The sequence below is a fragment of the Diplotaxodon limnothrissa genome, linkage group LG12 (assembly GCF_057381915.1).
Source record: "Diplotaxodon limnothrissa isolate DT_005_m linkage group LG12, D_limnothrissa_male_GT1.1, whole genome shotgun sequence".
In the NCBI taxonomy this organism is placed as follows: domain Eukaryota; kingdom Metazoa; phylum Chordata; class Actinopteri; order Cichliformes; family Cichlidae; genus Diplotaxodon; species Diplotaxodon limnothrissa.
In genome coordinates, this window is record NC_140607.1 from 35451290 (window position 1) to 35471418 (window position 20129).

Here is a 20129-nt window from a genome sequence, read left to right on the forward strand (position 1 = left end):
AATCTATAACCAAGAAAGGAGAGAATGTACAATGCAAAACAAAATCTTTATATACAAATTAATAAATAAACAAAGACAATCAAGGACAGTTTCTGTTTTCTACACAGGTTTTGTGTTCTTGGGGAAAGTAAAACAAAGAAGCAGTTAGAAAAAGTTCTGAAATCTTTTTGTTAAAATGGGAAATGGCACCCGAGCACAGTTCAGGGAACAAAATAAAAGAATTAAAATACACACACACACACACACACACACACACACAAAAGCTGGTTTCCAGTTTGTTGTATTTTTTCTCCTTGTAAACGCAGCCTTTTTTCTTTTTTTTGTTCAAACTCGCACAGAATCAGGTCAAATCACAAAAAGGTATGTCACTGTCAGCACGGGCTACAACGAAACAGACTGGTCCATCACGTCAACCTCACCAGCACAGAAATGCTCGCAGGGTCAGGAAATTTGACACAAAGGTCCGCGCACTTACACAAAGAGATGGAGCTGCTGCAGAAAACCTGCTTTCCGATTACTCCAAACATCCAGAAAAAACAGGACTCAAAGTGTGAAAGTTTCGTTCCAACCAAACAGTACAGAGAAGGAACTGATGCTGCATTCAGGTCACGTTTGGAAAAGTGAAACTCTAAGGCTGGGGATGTTCTGTTTTGCTTATTGTCAGCCGAATGTGGATTTATGTGAAGGGGGAAATGGTTCAGAAGCAGACTAACGCTTGGACGTTTTGATCTTTTCAGTGATAGATGTTGACAGTAAGACAAATAGTGATTATAACACAGCCTTATTGTTTATAAAAATGATTGTTTTTGTCAGATTTGTTCTCTCATTTATATTTATGTAATCAATTACTGACATGTAGGAGACAAAACTATTTTTCACAGAAATAGCATGAAATTTTCAAGGTCCTGTTGTGTAAAGAGGAAGGGAGAAGGCTGCATGCTGCACTGATTGGCTTGGATGATATCACAACAATATGTTGGTTAGCACCATTGCCTCACAGCAACAAGGTCCTGGGTTTGAATCCACTGACCGGCCAGACCCTGTGCCTTCGTGGGCTCTCTACGGGTACTCTGGCTTTCTCCCACTGTTTGCATGTTCAGTTAATTGGTGTCTCTAAATTGGCTGCAGGTGCAACTGTGAGCGTCAATGATTATCCATCTGTTAGCCGACAAACTGGCGACCAGCCCAGGGTGTACCCCGTCTCCCCCTCTATGTTAGCTGCGATAGGCTCCAGCGACCCTGATAGATAACCAGAAAAGAATGGATAAAAATCCCAACAGCATGAGGTAAAAAAGAACAGATGCTGCTGTGACTATGCTGAGTTGAGGCCATGGAACACATGAAAATGCCATCAGACGCAGTCTACGAGTGAAATATTCAAATATATGTTGCTAGTTTTGGTTTTAGAAGAAGCTGTGTGTACTATTTTCCTCTAGGAAGTTGAGGCTAAAGAGGGTAAGACTTCAAACTTGAGGTCAGGTCAGCTCACTAATAAAGTGTAAGCGGGTCCTCTGCAAGTTACAAACTGCTTAGATGAAAGAAAAAGTTAAACTTATTCCAAAAGTGGCAAAACTGCAGTTCCTTTATTGGCCACTTGGGGCTGACCCAATTTCACCCGCATAGAAATGCCAGTTTTGTAGCTGTTTTCATTACTAGAAATTGGTCATAAGATCTCAAAGTCTGGTGTGACACGTCGTGTAATCCAGCCTGTGATGTTTGGTTGGAAAAAAAGATTCAGACATGCCAAACAAAGATTTTAAAACATGAAAAACATTTTCATGAAAGTGCAGTTTTTACGTCAGCGCCTGACAAACACGTCTGCTTCAAGTTTCTCGGACAACAGTCTCCACAGGGAAATGGGTCAACACATTTTTTTTTTTTCCATAGTGTTCTCCCCTTTTTTTCTTCTAGAAAACAACAGTAAACAAACAAACTGTGAAAAGGCAGAGGACCCGTCTGTTCAACCTTTTTCTGTCTTTACATGTTTTGTTTTGTTTTTTTTGGCACATGTAGGGTCAAGCCTGCCGCCTTTGCTGCTCGCCTGAGAGATGAGCAAAGGGCGGATGTTCACTAAGACATCATTAGAAGGGAATGAGACGTTTGGGTTCACAGTGCTCGACAGGACGCGCCGATCAACAGGCAGAAAGGGCAGAGTGAAAGGGTCGAAGGTCACAGTGTTCAACAGCGAAGGATTTTCACGCCACAGCGGTAACAAACAACACCCACGACAGCCGGACGCCGTGCCTCCAGCTCATCATCACCATATTGCTATCACTCTTTTCTTTTTTAACAGGCGTTTCATTCATTTGATCGTTTGTACGTGACCTTCATGCAGATGAAAAAACAAACAAAAAAGGCAAAACATGGTCGCAGCACAGGCCAGATGATTTGTTGTTGTGGCGATATTAATAACACATCAGGAAAAAGTCCAACCTCAGATTTTAGCGTGTTTCCGATGACTTAATCTTTTTTTTTTTTTAAATTTCCCATTTCCTCCACTTCCCAGAATGCTTTGCAACAGATTTTGATGTTTTCTTTTCACCAGTGTGAAAGAAGACAGACATACTCTGATGTCATTTATTGTATCTAATGGCCAGCAGTGGGCGACGCCTGCAGCTGCAAATAGACTTCTATTACAGAAAATGACCACACTACTCACATGACCTATGACCTCAGGAAACAGTTTCCTCTTAAGTTTATGGTCTCAATTGTTAGATTCAAGTATTAGTGCATATAATATTGTGTAAGTCTTTGGAAACCATGGTCCCCATTAGAGGTGGTTGTCATTCCCTAGCCTATGACGGTGTCTCTTAGTCGCTCAGCTGATTCACCCCCTGCTACTGATGGCTCGTTACAGTGGGTATGTCCATCTTTAGTATACAGTTTATGTTTATCACCTCTGCACCGCTTTGTATTAGATCTGGCAAATGTTCTTGGTTAAGCCACATTAGTCTGGCATCGGTTTAGCTGTGATCAGATGTGTTTCTGCTGTAAGAAACAACTCAGTTTTGTCATTTAGCACCTGCGGAAATGAAGGAAATACCAACCACAAATATTTGAAGCAAGTCACCAAAAATTGCTTGTTAAAAAACCAGCGCTGAGTGTGTTTAAGGTTGGATTTTTACCTTTAAAGAAACAGAGAGCATAAAGAGAAGAGTTTGTTCCCCTGTGTTCAGTCTGGCAGCGTCACAGTCTTTCGCCTGGGCGCCTACGCACGAAACATTCAGGAGCTCTTCTGTACGCTAACAGGAACAGAGAACCTAAAAATCACCCAAAGCTACTTTTTCCCCCCCACATGTGCTGTTAGTTAGAGCCCAGAGAGGAAAGACTCTGCTGCCATCACAGACACGTAAAAAACCACAGATGATACCGCAGCGCTCACCTGGCCCATCATGGCACATTTGGAAACTGATGGTTATGAAAGCCAAGCCGCCATGTTGGAAGCACAGCTAAAACAGAGAGTATCGACTCTACCGGGCAGAGCGGCCCTTTTTACTTATTATTTCTGTAATGCCTCGTGTCCCTCAGACGTTTCTGTGTTCCTACATGGCGGCTGGTGGTCAGGAGGAAGAGAAAAAACAAAAACGTGAGGTGCAGCTCATTATGACGTCTTCAGAAAGATAAGTAGCAGCACCATATCAAAGAGAGAGATGCAAACAAATGTACAAAGAGAAAAGAACAAAGCGTCGAGTCTGTTAACAAAATCTCGTGGTCCGTTTGAAAAGAATATACTGCACAGATGGTGTTAATCGATATATACACTCAGTTTTTTTGTGTCTTGTTCTCAGCTCATGTTTCTGTCCCACTCTGTGGCATCCTTCTCCATGTAGTGGTTACGATTCATTAATTAATAATAATAATAATAATAATAAAAAGAAAACAGTGGCATGTGATTCATGGCTGCGCCCACTGGTTTTGACACCACGTCTCTGTTTCAGGCCACGTGACCTTTTATTTTTGTGTATGTGTAACATGGCAGCGTTCAGGAGTTTATAGAGTCCAGATCTCTCCACGCTCGCGTCAGCGTCGCTGGTGTTAAAATGCTGAGGCGGCAGAGAGCGAAACCTTAAAGTGCTGCAGTCCTGCAGGCACTGTCGACATCAGGGACCACCGGGGCAAAAGCGGTGGCGGCGGTGCGCTTGAAACAAAAGCTCCCTGAAAAAGTAGAATCACATTCAGACACCTTTCTGTCCGTTAGTGTTTGCTCCACGCAGGAGGGTGCGAGCATGAAGACCGCAGAGTGATCACACAGGGACGAGGCTCTGCAACATGGTTTAAAAAAAAGCAGGAAAAAAAAAAGTGTTTTTGTCGAAGGTGCAGAAACGACTGATCTGACCAACTGATGTTAAGATGTAAACAGCTGTAAACGAAACGTAAAAGGACCGGGAGATCTGATGCTTTTCCATGAGCCGGCTGAAGCAGCCAACACGCCTCGTTTGTTTGTTCCTTTTAACGTCCTCTCAGGGTCCCGACGACGCGACAGTTAAGTGTTAAGGTGCTCCTCTGCTTCCCGAGGTGCGCTTGGTCGTTCCTCCTCTTGCGTGTCCAGTTTTTGTCTGAACAAAAACTCAAGCACCTGAGCAGAAGCTGACGAGTGGAGGCCAGAGAAGGTGATCGAGGAGGAGGAAGAGGGTGAGTGGAGGAGGAGGAGGAGGAGGAGGAGAGAGGAAGTCTCCTCAGAAAATCCCTTTGGCGATTTTCAGTCCCTTCTGTTTCATGCGAGGCAGCGTCGAACTGGCCACGTTCTTGGCCCGCATGGGCCGTGCCAAGCCGCGCTTTTTCAGCACAAAGTCATAGTTGGCAGTGGAGTTCATGGCGTAGAAGACGTTGGCGTTGTCCGGGATCCGGAGCTCTGCAGGACGAGGTCAGAAAGAGAGAAGCAACAAGTGGTGATTAACGAGTTTAAGCAGTGTTATTCTCGGGGGACATGAAAGAAAATCAATTCTTTATCTTTCACCACATGAGAAACTGTAAATATATGCAAGTCAACACATCGGCCATTAAATTCATTTTAAATTAACAACAACTAAGACAAAACACATGTGTACTATTAATTACTCTCATATTTTTATGGAAGTTTTCACTGTGCATCAGGAACTTGTATCATAAAAGCAGCGTAATATTAAATTCACTGTTAAAAACCAATAATGAATACATGAAACAAAGAAATGATCACCTTTGTCCTCAGAGATTTTCTGCATCAGTTCGTAGTCCTCGGTCTTCTCTCGCTCCAGATTGTGTTTGATCATGGCCTTCCTGATCACCGCCGGAGTCTTGTCCTGACTCGTCACCTGAATCGCAGACAGAACATCAACATCTGTTCCTAACTATTAACCATCACTTTACACACAGAGAAAACTCTGACTTCACTGCCTCTTAAAAAGCCTGAAAGCTGTTTTTCTGCCCTCACCAGGATGCTCTTATACATGTTCCCGTTCTCCACGTCCAGGCTGACCCTGATGATGCAGCAGTCGTCCACCTGCTGGTTGTACAACGGCAGCGACAGAGTCGAGTAGTTCGACACAGCCGACACCGAGCGTTTGTGTGAGCGCGAGGCCGACAACGGGGTGGAGGAGGAGACGGAGGAGGAGGAGGCGCTGCTGGAGCCGGAGGCTGAACCAGAGCTCGAGCCCATCCCGGACGTGTCCAGAGACGACAGAGACGTACATTCCCAGAACTGAAAGGTTATCAGAGGGAGAGGTTGGTGGGAGAGGCTGAAAAATGAAGCCAATACTGAAGAAATAAAAACCTCATGCAGTTCCTCTAAAGATCACTTGCGGCTCCAAAAGCAAGTCAGTCCCCATCAATGCTTCATGTTAAAGTTTCCAACTTTACATGAACATGTTTACAGCTACAGTAAGCGATTCTGGTATCTGTAGCTAATTTTCTTCTTAATAATAAGGGGAATTATTATTGGACAATTATTACTGAGCAGGTTTGCAGCTTTCTAAATCGAGTACCCCACCCCACCCCACCCTGTCTGGTTTGCAGACAGTCATCCAAGCCATTTCAGGTTTTCAGTGTGAAATGAACAGAAAAACATAGCAGCCGTTACCGTTGAGGTTGTATCTGCAGCTGGAGCTTCTCTTCCCAGTGCTGAGACAGTTAGTTTCACCGAAGGAGTCGACGTCTGGAGGAGGACAAAGGAAAACAAAACAGAACCAGTCATCGCGCGGCCCCAGACCACTCTGACACGATGACAGCCATTATTTTTCTCCACACAGGACACCTAGATCACGCTCAAATAAACTGAACTTTAGGTGGGAACAAATGTGCTCTGTGAATAATCCCTGTGACTTAAGGACTTAAGCTCCCAGTGTGGCTGTGCGCTGGGAGTTTTTCTAAGTATAACACTGTGGAACTCACGTCTGTTTGTTGTAACTGTGAGTGATCACCAGGGGGCAGCGTGGGCTACTCTTACTCATGTTTGTAGAATTTCAGCAGTGAAGTCAAACCCAGCGTTAAACTACATGTTTATAATTCGTAGCGTTCATATCGTCTTGATTTTGAAGGCTAAACCTTGGTGTAGTCACAATGTCACACGACTTCAGTACAAATGACTACAGGTCCCACCCAGGCCTGGTTTTCTGTTCAGTTTCGGTGTGTTTTGGTCCCTTTTTTGATTTTACTGATTTTCTTTTTTGTGTTTACATTTTTCCATTGTCTAAAGTGTTTCCTTGTCTTTATTTCCTTTTGTTTTGTGTGTGTTTGCCCTTCATTATCTGACTCTCCTTCTGCCCTGTTTTGAATTTCGGTTTTGTTTTCCCCGCTGAAGTTTTCTTGTAGTTTGTAGCAGTTAACATTGTCCAATAAAGGCTCGCCCTTTTGTATTCAGCCTGCTTCCCTGTCCTCCATTTGAGTCCTTCTTTCGAGTTTTATGTTCAAAGCAAAGACTTCAAACATGAGGAAACGTTTCCAGCAGATCCACTGTTGTTTTTTCCCTCCTCACAAACAGCTGCTTAAAAGTGGCTGTCACATGTTTTACATTGTGGCAGAAAATACTATGTGCAGCTTTTTCTACCTTTCTCTCGTGTCCCTCCGGTGAGTCTGACAGGAAGCTGGCGTTCACATCCTCCAGGTCTGATCCGCTCGAGCTGACAGAGGTGACGCTGAGAGCGTCGCCGCTGTCCCCCCCTCCTCCTTGGTACGGCCTGTAGTGCGAGTGGTCGAAGGACTTGGAGTGAGAGCCTGCGGCACTGCTGCAACCGGCCTCCGTCAACTGTCGGCTGCAGATGACACCGTAACAGGAGGGTTATGAAAATAAGACTGGTGGTCAAGTTTAAAACAATGGTATTAACGCTGCGACTTACTCGCTCCAGCGCTTCATGATTCCTCCGTTCTTCTTGCCTCGGAGCGTGTTGCTCGCCGACTCTGACAGAGGCTCGATCTCACAGGACAGATTGTAGCTGCGGGAACAGGAGGGAGTCAGGACGGCAAGAGAGAAAATGGGAATTCAAAGACATAAACTCAAGGATGAGATAGGATAACACGGTTAGCACCGATAACACTGAGCTGGGTCATTACACCTGCAGATGTGTAAATTTGGTGGGTTTCACCACTGCTTCCATAAATAATTCTGTCATTTTTAATGGTTTTGTATTATTTTAAACCCCTCACCGCCTCCTCTGAAATGATATTTTCACCATTTTCATCAAAACGCAGATATTTTAATCCTGACGGCAAAACTGAGGACAAACTGAATAACCCACGCTTCATGCTGGCAGCCAGTGCTGTGAATCATTTCATAAACTCCTAAAAATCTTGGAACATGTGAACATTTCATGTGTTCCTGCCAAAACTTGAGGGTTTATATATATATATAAATATATATATTAGTTGTTTTTAAAGCACGGCACCAAGTTTTGTTAAATTCCCCTTTTCACTGTCAGAATTAAAGGATGACTGCAGATATCCAACCACCATCAAAATAACAGCCAGATTTCCTGCTTTCCTCCGGGGTCAGAGACAGAGGGAGGAGCCTGTGATGACTGACCTCTCTGCCTCGCTGTATTTGTCCACGCCGGCGAACCACTCCCTGAAGTGGCTGTCCTGAGTGAAATTGTAGTTGTTGGAGGCCAGCTGGAGCAGTTTGATCTGAGCGATCACCTCAAACTCCTGCAACAAGAGGGCAGAGCCGAAAAAAGGGTTTGACTTTGAGATTTGGACCGCCAGATTATTTTTGATGATGACTTCAAACAAACAAAAAGAAATAATTCACCTTTCTTCTCTTCTCGAAGTTAATCAGACCACCCTGAAAAAGAAGAAAAGAAATTATTAGCAGTGATAGAAAATAAAAAATACAAACCCAGGAAGAGGGTTTAAAATCCAAAAATCATCACAGTAACGACTCCCATCTGACGTCTGACCTCAGTGTAATCCTTCATGGCAGTGTCCATCATCACCAGGTCCGTCAAGAAAGTCCCCAGGTAAGGGATCGTCCCCTGCATCACTCCCTGTTTACGGAACACGTGGAGATGAACATGCATTTAGAGTGCAAGTAACCATTTCTCTAGAACAACGTTATTTAAACCAGTGCTGCAGGAAAAATTTGATTTTCATCAGTAAGTAGTCCTGCAATCTGCAGGAGTTTAGGCTAATCACTGCTTGTTGAAATTTGTAAGAAAACTTCCAGAAAGCTAAATTTGAAGAGCAGCTGCCAATCCCCCATTCAAAATGTGATTGTACTCCTTAAGTGGATTTGATATAGAGTACTGGTTGCAGCAGATGTGCCTGTTAGCATAAGAAAAATAAGTAAATGGAGGCTGACTCAGCGCCTGAAGCAGTGCTTTGGTGGAAAAGCATCAAGCAGATAGCATGTGGTCTCACCAGGTCTCTCTGCTGCTGGTGTCTCCTCTGAGCGCGTTTAGGGTTGATTTCTAAAGTTGCAAACTTGGAGGTGCCCTCCTGCAGAATAAACAACACATAAGTTTTTCTGGATGCTAAAAATCACAAATGTGCAAAATAGAGGCCAAACACTAAAAATACCCAACCCTCCTTCCACCAAGGCGCAATAAGTGAGTTTTGCTCACTCACTTCTGCAGAAAAACAAACGTCCCCACAACAAACATCCCTGTGCTACATAATTCAACATCAGACACAGTTTATCCCATATTGTCTTCCTTTAAACGACTTCTGAATACACACATTTCTCCTGTAATACAGTTAGATTAATTTTTGTTGTGCGTTTCCCAAAACCACAAAATGACAGATAACACACTAAACAATAAAACATATATAAACTGAAAGAAAAATAATCATTCTGACTGACCCAGATCAAAATGCTCAGTTTTGGTCTTTTCTAAAATATAATGTTAGGCAACTTTGAACATAGCTGTAGTCGAGCTATAACATTTAAGATGCAGGTGTTTCAAATGTGGTCTTCAGTGACATCGCTTTAAAATGAGGCTCTGAAGCGAGGACGTCTCATTCCGCCTCGACTCCTTCTTCCTCATGCCTCGTCTTCGCCTCCTCCGCTCGTATCTCTCGTGGGAGGAACTGAGACCAGGGAGAGGAGTCGAGGACGTGCAATCCAGGAATGAGAAATGACGCACATCTTACAAGCTAACTCAACTCAACTCCAACCTGACACATTCTCCAAGCTTTAGAAACACTATAACTATTTCATTCCTGTCATTAGCGATTTTTAACCAGGAACCTCCCTTCAAGGATGTTTTTCTCCAAAAGCTTTTTAAACTTCATATACTTCGTTTATGTGTTACAGCAGATTAGATCTTTAAAACCTGTTCTGAAATAAAAAATAAAACATCTGCACGACCTCAAAGTAAAAACTGGGAGAAAATCCACCTCCTTGCCGTTCCTTGCGCATTCCTCAGAGTGATGTAATGCCCGGAGGCCTCCGGAGCTTCGTGCAACTCGAGCCAACTGAGTCGAGTCAACGCGGCCTGTCCCGAGCAGATAGACAGAGGCGACGCCCTGAGGTCTGCTTTCACATATTGGAGCCGTTATCTACACCTGCCAAAGGGTTCCTCCCTGTGACGTCAGCAGGGATTCCCTCAGCGGACGCCGCGGGTGTTAACTAACTCAGCATTACATCAGAAAACTTCTCAGGTTAAAAATAGGTGATTGCAATTATTTACAATGATTATGAGCTTTTTCCTAAAAATTGAGCAGTCTTTATGAGCGTGCAAATGTCAGAATGTGACAACTTAAAAACTTGTTGATTGTAAGGACAGCGCTGCAGCATAAGTGCAACTAAGTCCTGTTTCAGTCTAAGTTTCTTGTGCGATAAAAGCCAAACATCCCTACTGCTCTTCAGACCTTCTGTTTACAAGCAGCAGCCACTCAAAAGCGAGTTGGTGTAAAAGGCGGAGGAATTAAAACAGCTTGTTTCAGACAGAGGACGAATGCAAAGCCCCAGTGCAAGAAAAATAATCATTATTTTGACCTGTGAATCATGCAAAGCTTGTGTAGTAAAGTCAAAGAGTAAAGACGAGCAGCGGAAAGCATGTGCAGCCTGTTGATCTGTCATCTCATTTCCTGCTCACTCAAATATCTTGAATTTATGAATCAGCTCCTGCTGACCTTCCACTGAATGCGTCAATACGAGCAAAACACTCTGACGGTGTCAACAGGTCTCTGCATTAAACCCACTATATCGCACTAATGATGACAGCAACCTGTCAGCTGCACAGAGCCCACCCTGGACATCGTATATGGATCCTGTTGTCCAAAAGTAACAGAACAAGGTGCTCTGATGTGCAGGAAGCTTGGCTGCAGCTGTTGTGAGGAAGGATACTGACAGTAAAGGGTCACCTAGCCGTGCATCCTCCCGCCGCCTGCTCAGCTGCCACGTGTTACTGTTATGTAACTCATAAACGGATTTGTCTGCGTATTATTGTGAAGATGGCTTTTCCTTCAGCGGCTAAATACACCTCCTCCGTTTTCACTGTGCACCCCCTCAGTGTTATGTTTACATCTGTTGCTGTGACTCACCTTCACCAGCAGCTCTCGGCTCAGGGAGTAATTGTTGTCGTCAGAGAAGATCTCGGACAGCTCGCGGAAGGTTCGGAAACTTTCCCTGTAGGCGGACAAAGAGGTCAGCGCACAACAATCACTCTGCAGAGCCTGCAGGCGGGCACGAAACCTACCGTGACACTTCCTCCCAGGTCCTCTTTAGGCGGTGGATTGCGTTGCACTGCAGGGCGGAGAGGATGGCTCGCAACGAGGAGAAGTTCTTTAGTATTCGACACTCCTGAAAACAGCAATCGTTCAGTCAGAAACAAACCAAAACGGCCGTCAGTCCCAGGAGCACATGAGCTCAGCAAACCAGAAGTCTCACCCGGGCAACTTCTATCCACCTCTCCAGCAGACGGGCTCTCTGGTTGGGCTTCAGTGCCGGGTTGCTCAGGCAGGTGGTGATGACACAGTTGGTGACAGAGTTGAATTGGGCCACGGTGGCTCTGATGGTGGGAGCCAGGTGCTCCTTACCTTTCTTATCCCGCTGAGACCAAATCCCCCCCAGGCAGTGGTAGGGAACCACCTTCTTGAACAGATCCTGAATGGACGCAGAGAAAGAGGGGAGTTAAAATCGATACTTATTTCTAATTTAAAGAGAGGCGGTGCAGATACGATCTTAAGAATCAACACCACCAGGTAACTGTGCTGAAAGGGACAGGAAAGATTCTCACCGCGTCCATGAGCGTGAACTGCTCTGCCACCATGATGGGGTCAAACGACAGGAAACTGAAAGCAGGAAGCTCATCCTCAAAGCCGCTCTCTTCCTGCGTAGCAAAAGGGCAGCCGATGTGTTCCCCTAAAGAGAATAAAAAAATATATATTTTTCACACAGCTGACTCCACCCGAGCTCAACCTTAACACAGCTCCTGCACTTTTTCTGAGCCAACACTTTCTTTGTTCTTTACAGCAACAAATATCTCAGCGTTTGAACTGAAACTGAACATCTAGAGCCACCTGAAATGTGCACAGCCTTCAACTGGTTTATTCTAACACTTCAGGTTTTTATTACTGTGGGACCACCATTCTGATATGTTAAAGGAGTCCCTGCCTGCTCTGGTGTCCCTCTCTTGTCCTGCCTTCATACCATCAGGATCAGGCTCACACTGCTGTCTTCGGTGGAAGTGGGCCAGCAGGTTGCGGGCACGGCGCTCCAGGTCCGAGCCAGGGAAGTGGAGGTGAAGGTAAGCGAGGAGCTGATGTAGACACTCGTAGTTGGGAGGGCTCCAGAAGTCCTCAGAGTACTGGTCCAGCCACGCGCCCAGGATGGACGAAACAGTGCTGAAACACACAGGAAATAAAATATAAGAAAAGAGCCTCCTTAGGAAACCCACAAAGCAACAATATGAAAGTAGAAAAACAAAATTTATAGAAAGACATTCTCACATTTTCAATTTTAAGGTGCGCTTGAGAGAATTATCTACTACAGTATGTTAGTGTTTATCTGAACTGGTGACTCTTATGGTCAGGTTGTTTTTCCATCCTTTGTTATTTCCATTCTTGTGATTCAAACTAAATCTAAACAAATATGGTTTCTGTTACACAAGAGTAAAAAAAAAAAAAGCCCTGTTTTACTGAATTAATGAGCCATCTTGAAACCCTAAAAGAGCCTCTACTGCTTAAAGCTCGATGTCATTAACATGAATGACCCTCCACTTAGTTTAATACAGCTTTATTTTGGCTTAGATTTGAAACAATGGGACCTTTGAGTAATACAGCCTTCATTCAGGATATAAGGATGACGCAAATAATGCATAATGCATTATCATAAAATGCATTCAGGGTCACTACATGGCTACAAGATGGAGGAGGTGGTTTTTACTCATGAAATCATGTTCCCAGTGCGCGGATTTGAGTATCTGAAGATATCTCATTTATTTAGAAAAAAATTAAAACTGCACAATGTTTCCATGAAGTTTAAAACAACAGCTACCTGAAGTCAATGGGAGCATTTCTCAGAAAACACTGTCTTGACTTTAAGGATTTAACTAAAGCTCTTTTAAAAGAGAATAAGAAAATGAATAAGTTGTTTATTTTTCTGTGATTTATCACATTTTTAGGGCTGCCTGAACTCAAACAGCCCCCTCAGTCTGACAGGTATCCAGCCACGGGGAAGAAAAGGATCCCTTTAAGCCGGGGAGGAGGGGGGTTGAGGCTCGGTGCTGTGAATGTACTCTGTGATTAATGTTGGAAGCTCGACACTGAAGGTCGCAGCACGCTTACTTTCTCAGCTCTGTGCAGTCGTCCTGGGAGACTCTGTGTGCTGTGGCTGCAGGCACATTTTGGAGCTTGGCATACCTAAAAACAGAAAGAAAAAAAACACCAGTTTCATTTTATGAACCAAACTAATGAACAAAACAACCAAAAAAGAAAGAAGCTTCAGTCTGAGTTTTCATGTCAAGGTTTGATGGCTCTCTCTCTCTCTTTTGTTGTTGTCCCTAATAAGCTAAACATTTTAAAAGCACAGGGGCATTAGTAACAGTGTTTTGTAATACTGAGCAATATTTAAAATTATTCTGAACAGAAAAACATGAAACACTCAGAAAATGTCCTGAGGCAAACTTGAACCCACGCCCCTGCAGTAGCCTTCGGCATGTGGGTCACATACGGTGATACTGCTAAACTCATTGAGCCTTACTGTCATCGGCATCTTTTTATTTTTTATTGCAGTTTTATTATTGTATCATATTTATTTTTTACTACATTTTGCTTTGCAGTAAAACAATTGTAGCAAAAGCACAGGAGTAGTAAAACTAGTCGTAGTTGTAGACCTCTGACCACTGCGCAGGGTCCATCCACTAAGTGCACGATGGCCGTTTAAAAAAATACAACTTCACAGCACAAACGAACACATTTACTACAAATCTGCTGTGTATGTGCGGTTTTTCCCTTCATCACAACTGCTGGGTGGACATATTTTGTTTTATTGGCTTTTCAGGAGTGTGGTCCTTTTGATTGACAGGTGTCCAGGCGCAGGTGGTTGTCCCGGGCCTTATCTCTGTTAATTCGACTCACTTAACTGAAATATTCAACTGTGTGTGCTGTTGGTGCCTTTTGGATAATTTTGCATTGAACAGCTGAATTAACCATGATATCACTCAGGGTACCAGGTTCAGCTTTTTTGAGAGAAATTCTAGTAATTTATAAGTCTGTTAATTAATGTTACGTCAGTCCTCTGTATACAGTGTGTAGGCATGATGGGGTTCATTTACAGTGTGATCATTTTGGCACTTTTGGTCCTTTATAATCTTAAGAAATATTCCCTTGTTTCTTGTAATTTGGAGAATTTATTTCTAAGTAAATCTGCTATTTTAATCTTCTGATATACTGAATTTTTTTCTCTGTTTGTTTTATAATAATGGATCTGAGCATGATTATGTGTCACAAAACAAAAATATTCAAGTAAAGTGTCTAAATTTTGTACTTAAACACAACTTCTAATGTATTCACATTCATTTCTGATTAAGAATTTAAATCAGAAAAGTCTGGAAAAAGCACAAATCTGCTTTTCCACCTGGTGTGTCGTCTGGTGTCACCGTACCTGTTGAGCAGGAGATCGAGCACCTGCTTGGTGGTGGCGAAGGATCGGTAGGTACAGAGGAAGATGGTGACGTAGGTGGAGTCTTTGCCCTTGAACGCCGACACCATGTACTCCACCAGCCTCTCCAGAGTGCCGGCTTTGATGGTCCGCACCTTGCAGGTTTCGTAGAGGCTCAGGGCAGAGTCCGTGTCCACGCCCAGCCATCGCTGCCCTTTGCTGGCCGACTGGTGAAGCTGCACCTTCCTCAGTGTGATGGTGAAGATGGCGTCCTCCTCGGCCTCCTCGCCGATCTCCTGCGTCGAGCTCTGAGAGGCAGACAAGGAAAACAAAACATTTTACTCCAACTGTCGACTTCGTTTGGGTGAAATTTTGTCCCAGGATCCACGGCGGTTTCTTCATGCTGGAACAAGCGCTTCAAATAAGTGTTTAAGGGACCAGATTAGAGGGAGCTGAAGGCTGAGAGGAGCAGCCATCTTTACCGTGCAGAACGTGGAGTTAAAAATGTCCGGCATCTAATTCTGGGACTAAACCCTTTAATTATGACCATCTGTGTGACCTGGCCCTCTCCTTTCTGCTCGGTCCCTCTCTCTGAGTCATACTTCGTGAATCATGTGCGTGCACAAACAAACAATAGCTTGTTACCAAACAGAGCTTGCTGGATAACTGGGTCGACAATACAGGCTGCAGCCTGCATTTACCCAAACGGGGAATTAACACAAGCTGCTTGTTGCCTGAATGAGGGCTCTGTGGGCCGCTGCAGGTCACCACCCACAACAGTTTGTTGTTGTTTTCTCCTCAACATGAAAAACGAAGATGAAACAAACCATGAACTGTGATGCTGACGGGGATCATCATAAAGTAAGGATACGAATTCCACTTCACCTGATGCCTCATCAGCACCGCTCGTGGTTACACAACAGAAACAAAAGTGTTACCTCTGACGGCTTATGAGTAAAATTAGATCTTTAACACTAATTTCCTTGAAAACACCAAACTCTAGCTTAGCTGCCTACAATGCAACATGCACTGGGATAGTTCTTCAGCTGGCCTGCAGTGCTGTTTCCCCATCTAGCTTGCCCAGTTTTAGAGATATCAGCAATAAGGATGTCTGCCTCTTGAATTTAATTGACCTAAATGGACCTTTGGAGGATGACTTAAACATGTAAGCAAAGATCAGCTCCCAAGCAATAAAGATGAGAACATAATTAGAGGAGTTCATTTTCAAAATAAGAGCAAGAAGCACTTTTTTCTAGTTTTCTAGAAACTTGATCACGGTTGGATAATTTTTCTAAAATGCTAAATTGAACAACCAAATATACCTGGACTGTCTGTGAGTGGGGAAACACCACTGTAAAATAAACATTAGCTGTTTGAGGGGCCAAGAAAGATGAACATATTAAAACCTAACAGGAAGAGCTACAGCGGTGTGAATCACTATGGAGGAATGGCATGCAGTGCCACAGTCATCTGTCACGGCCACTTATCGTGGATCCTCAGAGAATTAGTCATTCAAGTCCATTTCCAGCATCTCAGCTCGGGGCTGAGAGACGCTCAGCACCGTTTGGAGCTGTAATTAAATGTCAACAAACAGCTAACATTCTCTGAGTAATAATACAAAGACTAAATTGGGAGAAACTGTGATATTTTTCACTATTTTACGTGTATGGAGTGAAACAGTAACAGTTAATGGCCAAAAAAACAATGAGCATAACCGTGAGCTGCAGCCCAATCATTTAGTGTTATGTCAGAACCAGCCTACTAACAAACAGATTATGGACAGAAGGCGATGCCATTTCACACACTTGATAACCAACAATGTTTTCATAAACGCAGAAAAAAGACTCAAATCAAACTGGCTTTAACTGGGATATCTAACCTCTGCCCAATAAACAAGAGTCCTGTACACAGAAGGTGACCTTCAGTAACCCTGAAGAGACCCTGACAGCTGAGGGAGGGTGTATGTGACAGATAAAGAGAGGAGACAACCCCTGGACTGCTGTAAATCCTGCTGGATATAATGGCCGAGGCACAGCTGCAGCTGAGAGGCTCAACAGCAGGAGCGGCTCTTATCAGCCAAACCGCAGAGGCCGCGCCACCATCACCTCCGGCCCGAAAAATGCAGCGCTCAAGGGCAGCTCCTCGCTCTATCGGGCGAATCGATTCCCAGAATAATGCTCCTATTCATGTTCCCGTAAGTGTTGCCGTGCAAACCAAACAGTCCGTGCTAGTAGAAAAATAAGTGAGAGGCTGATGCTCTAAAAAGGGGAGTTCAATGCCATCTCCAAATGGCTTCAACAGAGGAAACTACCAAGTGTGAAACACCACTGTCTATTTCAACATGACTAGAAGCTGAATCTAGACTCAAAATGTCGGTGAAAATGAAATCTTAAAGTTCATTTGAAGGTTTCTCCAGTGAAAACGGACAGAAATGCTCGTCTCAGTGACTCGTCTGGGTCTCAGCTGCACAGCTGATATGTTGAACACCTTGTGAACCATCTCGGAGCTCAGCATGTTTTAAAACTGAGGCTTAAATCTAGAGGTGACTCTGCTTTTGCCATAAGAGATTTAGTCTTCAGTCTGAAAACTGGGGTGTTTTCCTACGAGAGCCATGAAGCAGGTGACAGCGTTTTCAGTTTTCCTCTTAAACTGAAAACAGTTTTACAGTTTGAACATTTGGGCTCGATCACTCTCCTTGTAAATAAAATGAGAAAAAAAGTTTATTTTAAATCAGGTTCAGTTGCAGTTTGACTTAATCAGCATCGTTTACTGATGTAACAGCTCAAAAGCACTGATAAGACATTCAGTGGGGGGTTTCTCATAAAATCTCATAAATCCAGAAGCAGCCCTTTTCGTTTCACTTACATTTATCTTTTCCTCGCATTCCTTCAGCCTGACTCAGTGTTTCATCAATAAAATCAACACCACACCGCGTTTTAAAATCCCTGCTATAAACAATTAATGACACGCCAGACAAAGCAGGGTCACAGTTAGATGTTAATTATAGAAATCACACTGAACCAGAAGCACTGATTACTTTTATTTATAGAATCCAATTTACCCACTGTGGTTAAAAACAAAACTAAACAAACTGCGTCACAGTCATTACAGCAGAGGAAGGGGTTTTGGTTATTTTTAATTTACCGGCAGCTCTCCTGAACATAGCAATGCAAATTTAGTCTCTTAGTGTTTCCACTGAAAACTACAAGATGTTCAAAGTGAATTATACAAATTATTTCTTTTATCCTGATGTGTCACGATGTTCAGGCATAGTCAATTCTGGGAAATAACTTGATGCTTATTAATATGGCATACAGATTTTATAGTTTAAACAGAACCTATTCTGCTTATTTCTCTGAGTCGACATTCATAATAATCCTTGATCACCTCATGCTGGACCTTCCTGTCTGAAATAAGCCATTTTAGCTCTTCTCTTTTAAAGATCATCCTCCCTTTAACACGGCTTTCTTTCATTGTTTAGCCCACTTTGATCACAAAGCAGGACAAGGTGGCTAATGCACAGAACATGTACCATATATTTCTCTCTCTGTAAAAAAGCTGTAAAGCTTATGAAAATACAGTTAAAAGTCCAAAATGTATGCTCTCAATCACATTTTCCAAAGCATGAACATACCCTAACCCAGTGGCTCCCAAACGTTTTTTGCTAGGTCATCCTTTGTTTTACAAGAAAATCTTTGCAGTGATTAAAACATATTCAAAGTGAAGTGGCTGTCTACAAGTAACAGACAGTGATGATGCTGCTGCTATCATTTTAAGAAAGAACTGATATAATTGTAAATATAATCTGGAGCATCTGAGCTGAATAATATTCCTCGAACACTGCTCTGAATCAGTTACACTGACAACAATATAAATGACACAACTACAGAAGGGTCCACAGGAAATGTCTGGCATCTAGAAACAGCCTCCTCCACACTCTACATTCACCTACACCGTCCTGGCTGTGAATGACCATGAATGCAAAGTGGGCTGGAGGAATGTGAGGCGAGTAAAAGTGTCAGGACAGAGTCACGAGGCAGGGAGGATACGTTTCCAGAAGGAAGGAAAAGGAAAATTAAGCCACATAATCCTTGTTTTAGACTTGTTTTAATGCTCAAACAAACTGGTTTATATTAAACACAGTGGGTTTTTTTCCTTGGCTTCCTTTGGCCTGACTGTTGCCCGGTGTTCCAGTACAGGAGTCGGCTCAGCCCTCACATTAAATGGTAATCTTACCGCACGAATGTACCAAAGCAAAATCCTAGTAGATTTACAGAGGGCTGAAACAAAAGAGGCTTGTCCAGCTGCTAAGGGTCGTTTTTAAGGATTCCTGCTGGCCAAGAATACCCAAGGAGGCACTTTGGTCAAAGACTTTTAACAGTTTTTAGTTGCTGGGTAGTTTTTAAACTTGTACTTTTAAATAAGGAGGTCAAACCAGCATTCGTGATGGATGTTTTCAACCATTTTGAGTCCCTGTCTTCCTGCTTCCAAAAAACTCTGGTGTTTGTTTTTGTTTCCATGACAGATTTTGAGGTTATCTTCTACCCTGATCCAAAACATAAACTTAGATTATAAACTTATTACCACTGACAAAATGACCCAAGCTGAAAGTAAAGGCTCTCTCACGGCTATTACCAAGAAGGCTGCAGAGTTTCAAGATTTTATACCTGGACTGTCTGTGAGTGGGGAAACACCACTGTAAAATAAACATTAGCTGTTTGAGGGGCCAAGAAAGATGAACATATTAAAACCTAACAGGAAGAGCCACGGCGGTGTGAATCACTATGGAGGAATGGCATGCAGTGCCACAGTCATCTGTCACGGCCACTTATCGTGGATCCTCAGAGAATTAGTCATTCAAGTCCATTTCCAGCATCTCAGCTCGGGGCTGATGGAGATGGAGAAGAGCTTCTGACTGCATCAGGATTAGGCACAAACACCTTGAGTGACTTTAAGGGTTACTCCTGCATGACTCCATCCAAAAAGGAAAATCACCAGGATTCTAATTTTTAAAAAAGTAAACCAAATGAGAAAAGTTTTTATTGATTACACAGTCAATTCAGGAAAGTTCACGTATTTTCTATTAAAAAGGCAGCACAGACTCTTGCACTGCCTTAACTACATGTGGACCAGATATACTTACATGCACAGTCATCTATCAAAGGGTGAAGGAAAAACAAGGAGGCGACAATTGGTGCTAAATTCTATCTTCAGCAGGACGAGGTGACTAGCTCCTTCCTGCACCTGCCATGGCAGCTAGGTAAGTATGACTGATCATGAAGGATCGTGTAGCTTTTCATGATTTAATAACGTAAAACACACACACAAATGTATGCACTCAGCTGTGTGTGTTCATGTTAATTAGGGATGTGCATAGAGCTGTTCGATATAACGATAAATATCAGATGACGATATAAAAAGTCTATCGTTTCATTTTACGCTATCGTTTGTTTCGTGGTGTCGCAAAATAAACTGTTTACGGCAATATTTTTTCATCGGTCACTGTAGTGGCTATATTAATTTCTTAAAGTTCTCTCTTTCTCTTATATTTTATATAACCACACTACGGACGGACAAGCGCCTGTTTTTATGCGTTGTCGTTAGCAACAACGACGGT

At 43.2% G+C, this 20129-nt stretch overlaps 1 protein-coding gene across 6 annotated transcripts in view; it reads right to left on the reverse strand.

Moving 5' to 3' along the window:
• Positions 1-89: 89 nt before the first annotated feature.
• LOC146621796 (ral guanine nucleotide dissociation stimulator-like) overlaps positions 90-20129 on the reverse strand; it is a 63968-nt gene continuing 43928 nt past the window's right edge. For 4 of the 6 annotated variants that reach the window (XM_085367539.1, XM_085367537.1, XM_085367538.1 and 1 more), the window contains exons 2-18: positions 14516-14820; positions 13198-13272; positions 12026-12255; positions 11649-11773; positions 11300-11515; positions 11109-11212; positions 10954-11038; positions 8827-8904; positions 8367-8453; positions 8219-8251; positions 7994-8115; positions 7311-7406; positions 7022-7226; positions 6056-6130; positions 5411-5677; positions 5177-5291; positions 90-4852 (exon numbers count right to left, since the gene is read on the reverse strand). In XM_085367539.1, the coding sequence (XP_085223665.1) occupies positions 4677-4852; positions 5177-5291; positions 5411-5677; positions 6056-6130; positions 7022-7226; positions 7311-7406; positions 7994-8115; positions 8219-8251; positions 8367-8453; positions 8827-8904; positions 10954-11038; positions 11109-11212; positions 11300-11515; positions 11649-11773; positions 12026-12255; positions 13198-13272; positions 14516-14820 (2394 nt within the window). In that variant the 3' untranslated portion in view covers positions 90-4676. The remainder of the gene's footprint in view (positions 4853-5176; positions 5292-5410; positions 5678-6055; positions 6131-7021; positions 7227-7310; positions 7407-7993; positions 8116-8218; positions 8252-8366; positions 8454-8826; positions 8905-10953; positions 11039-11108; positions 11213-11299; positions 11516-11648; positions 11774-12025; positions 12256-13197; positions 13273-14515; positions 14821-20129) is intronic. The other 2 variants (XM_085367536.1, XM_085367534.1) reach the window with 2 other exon arrangements.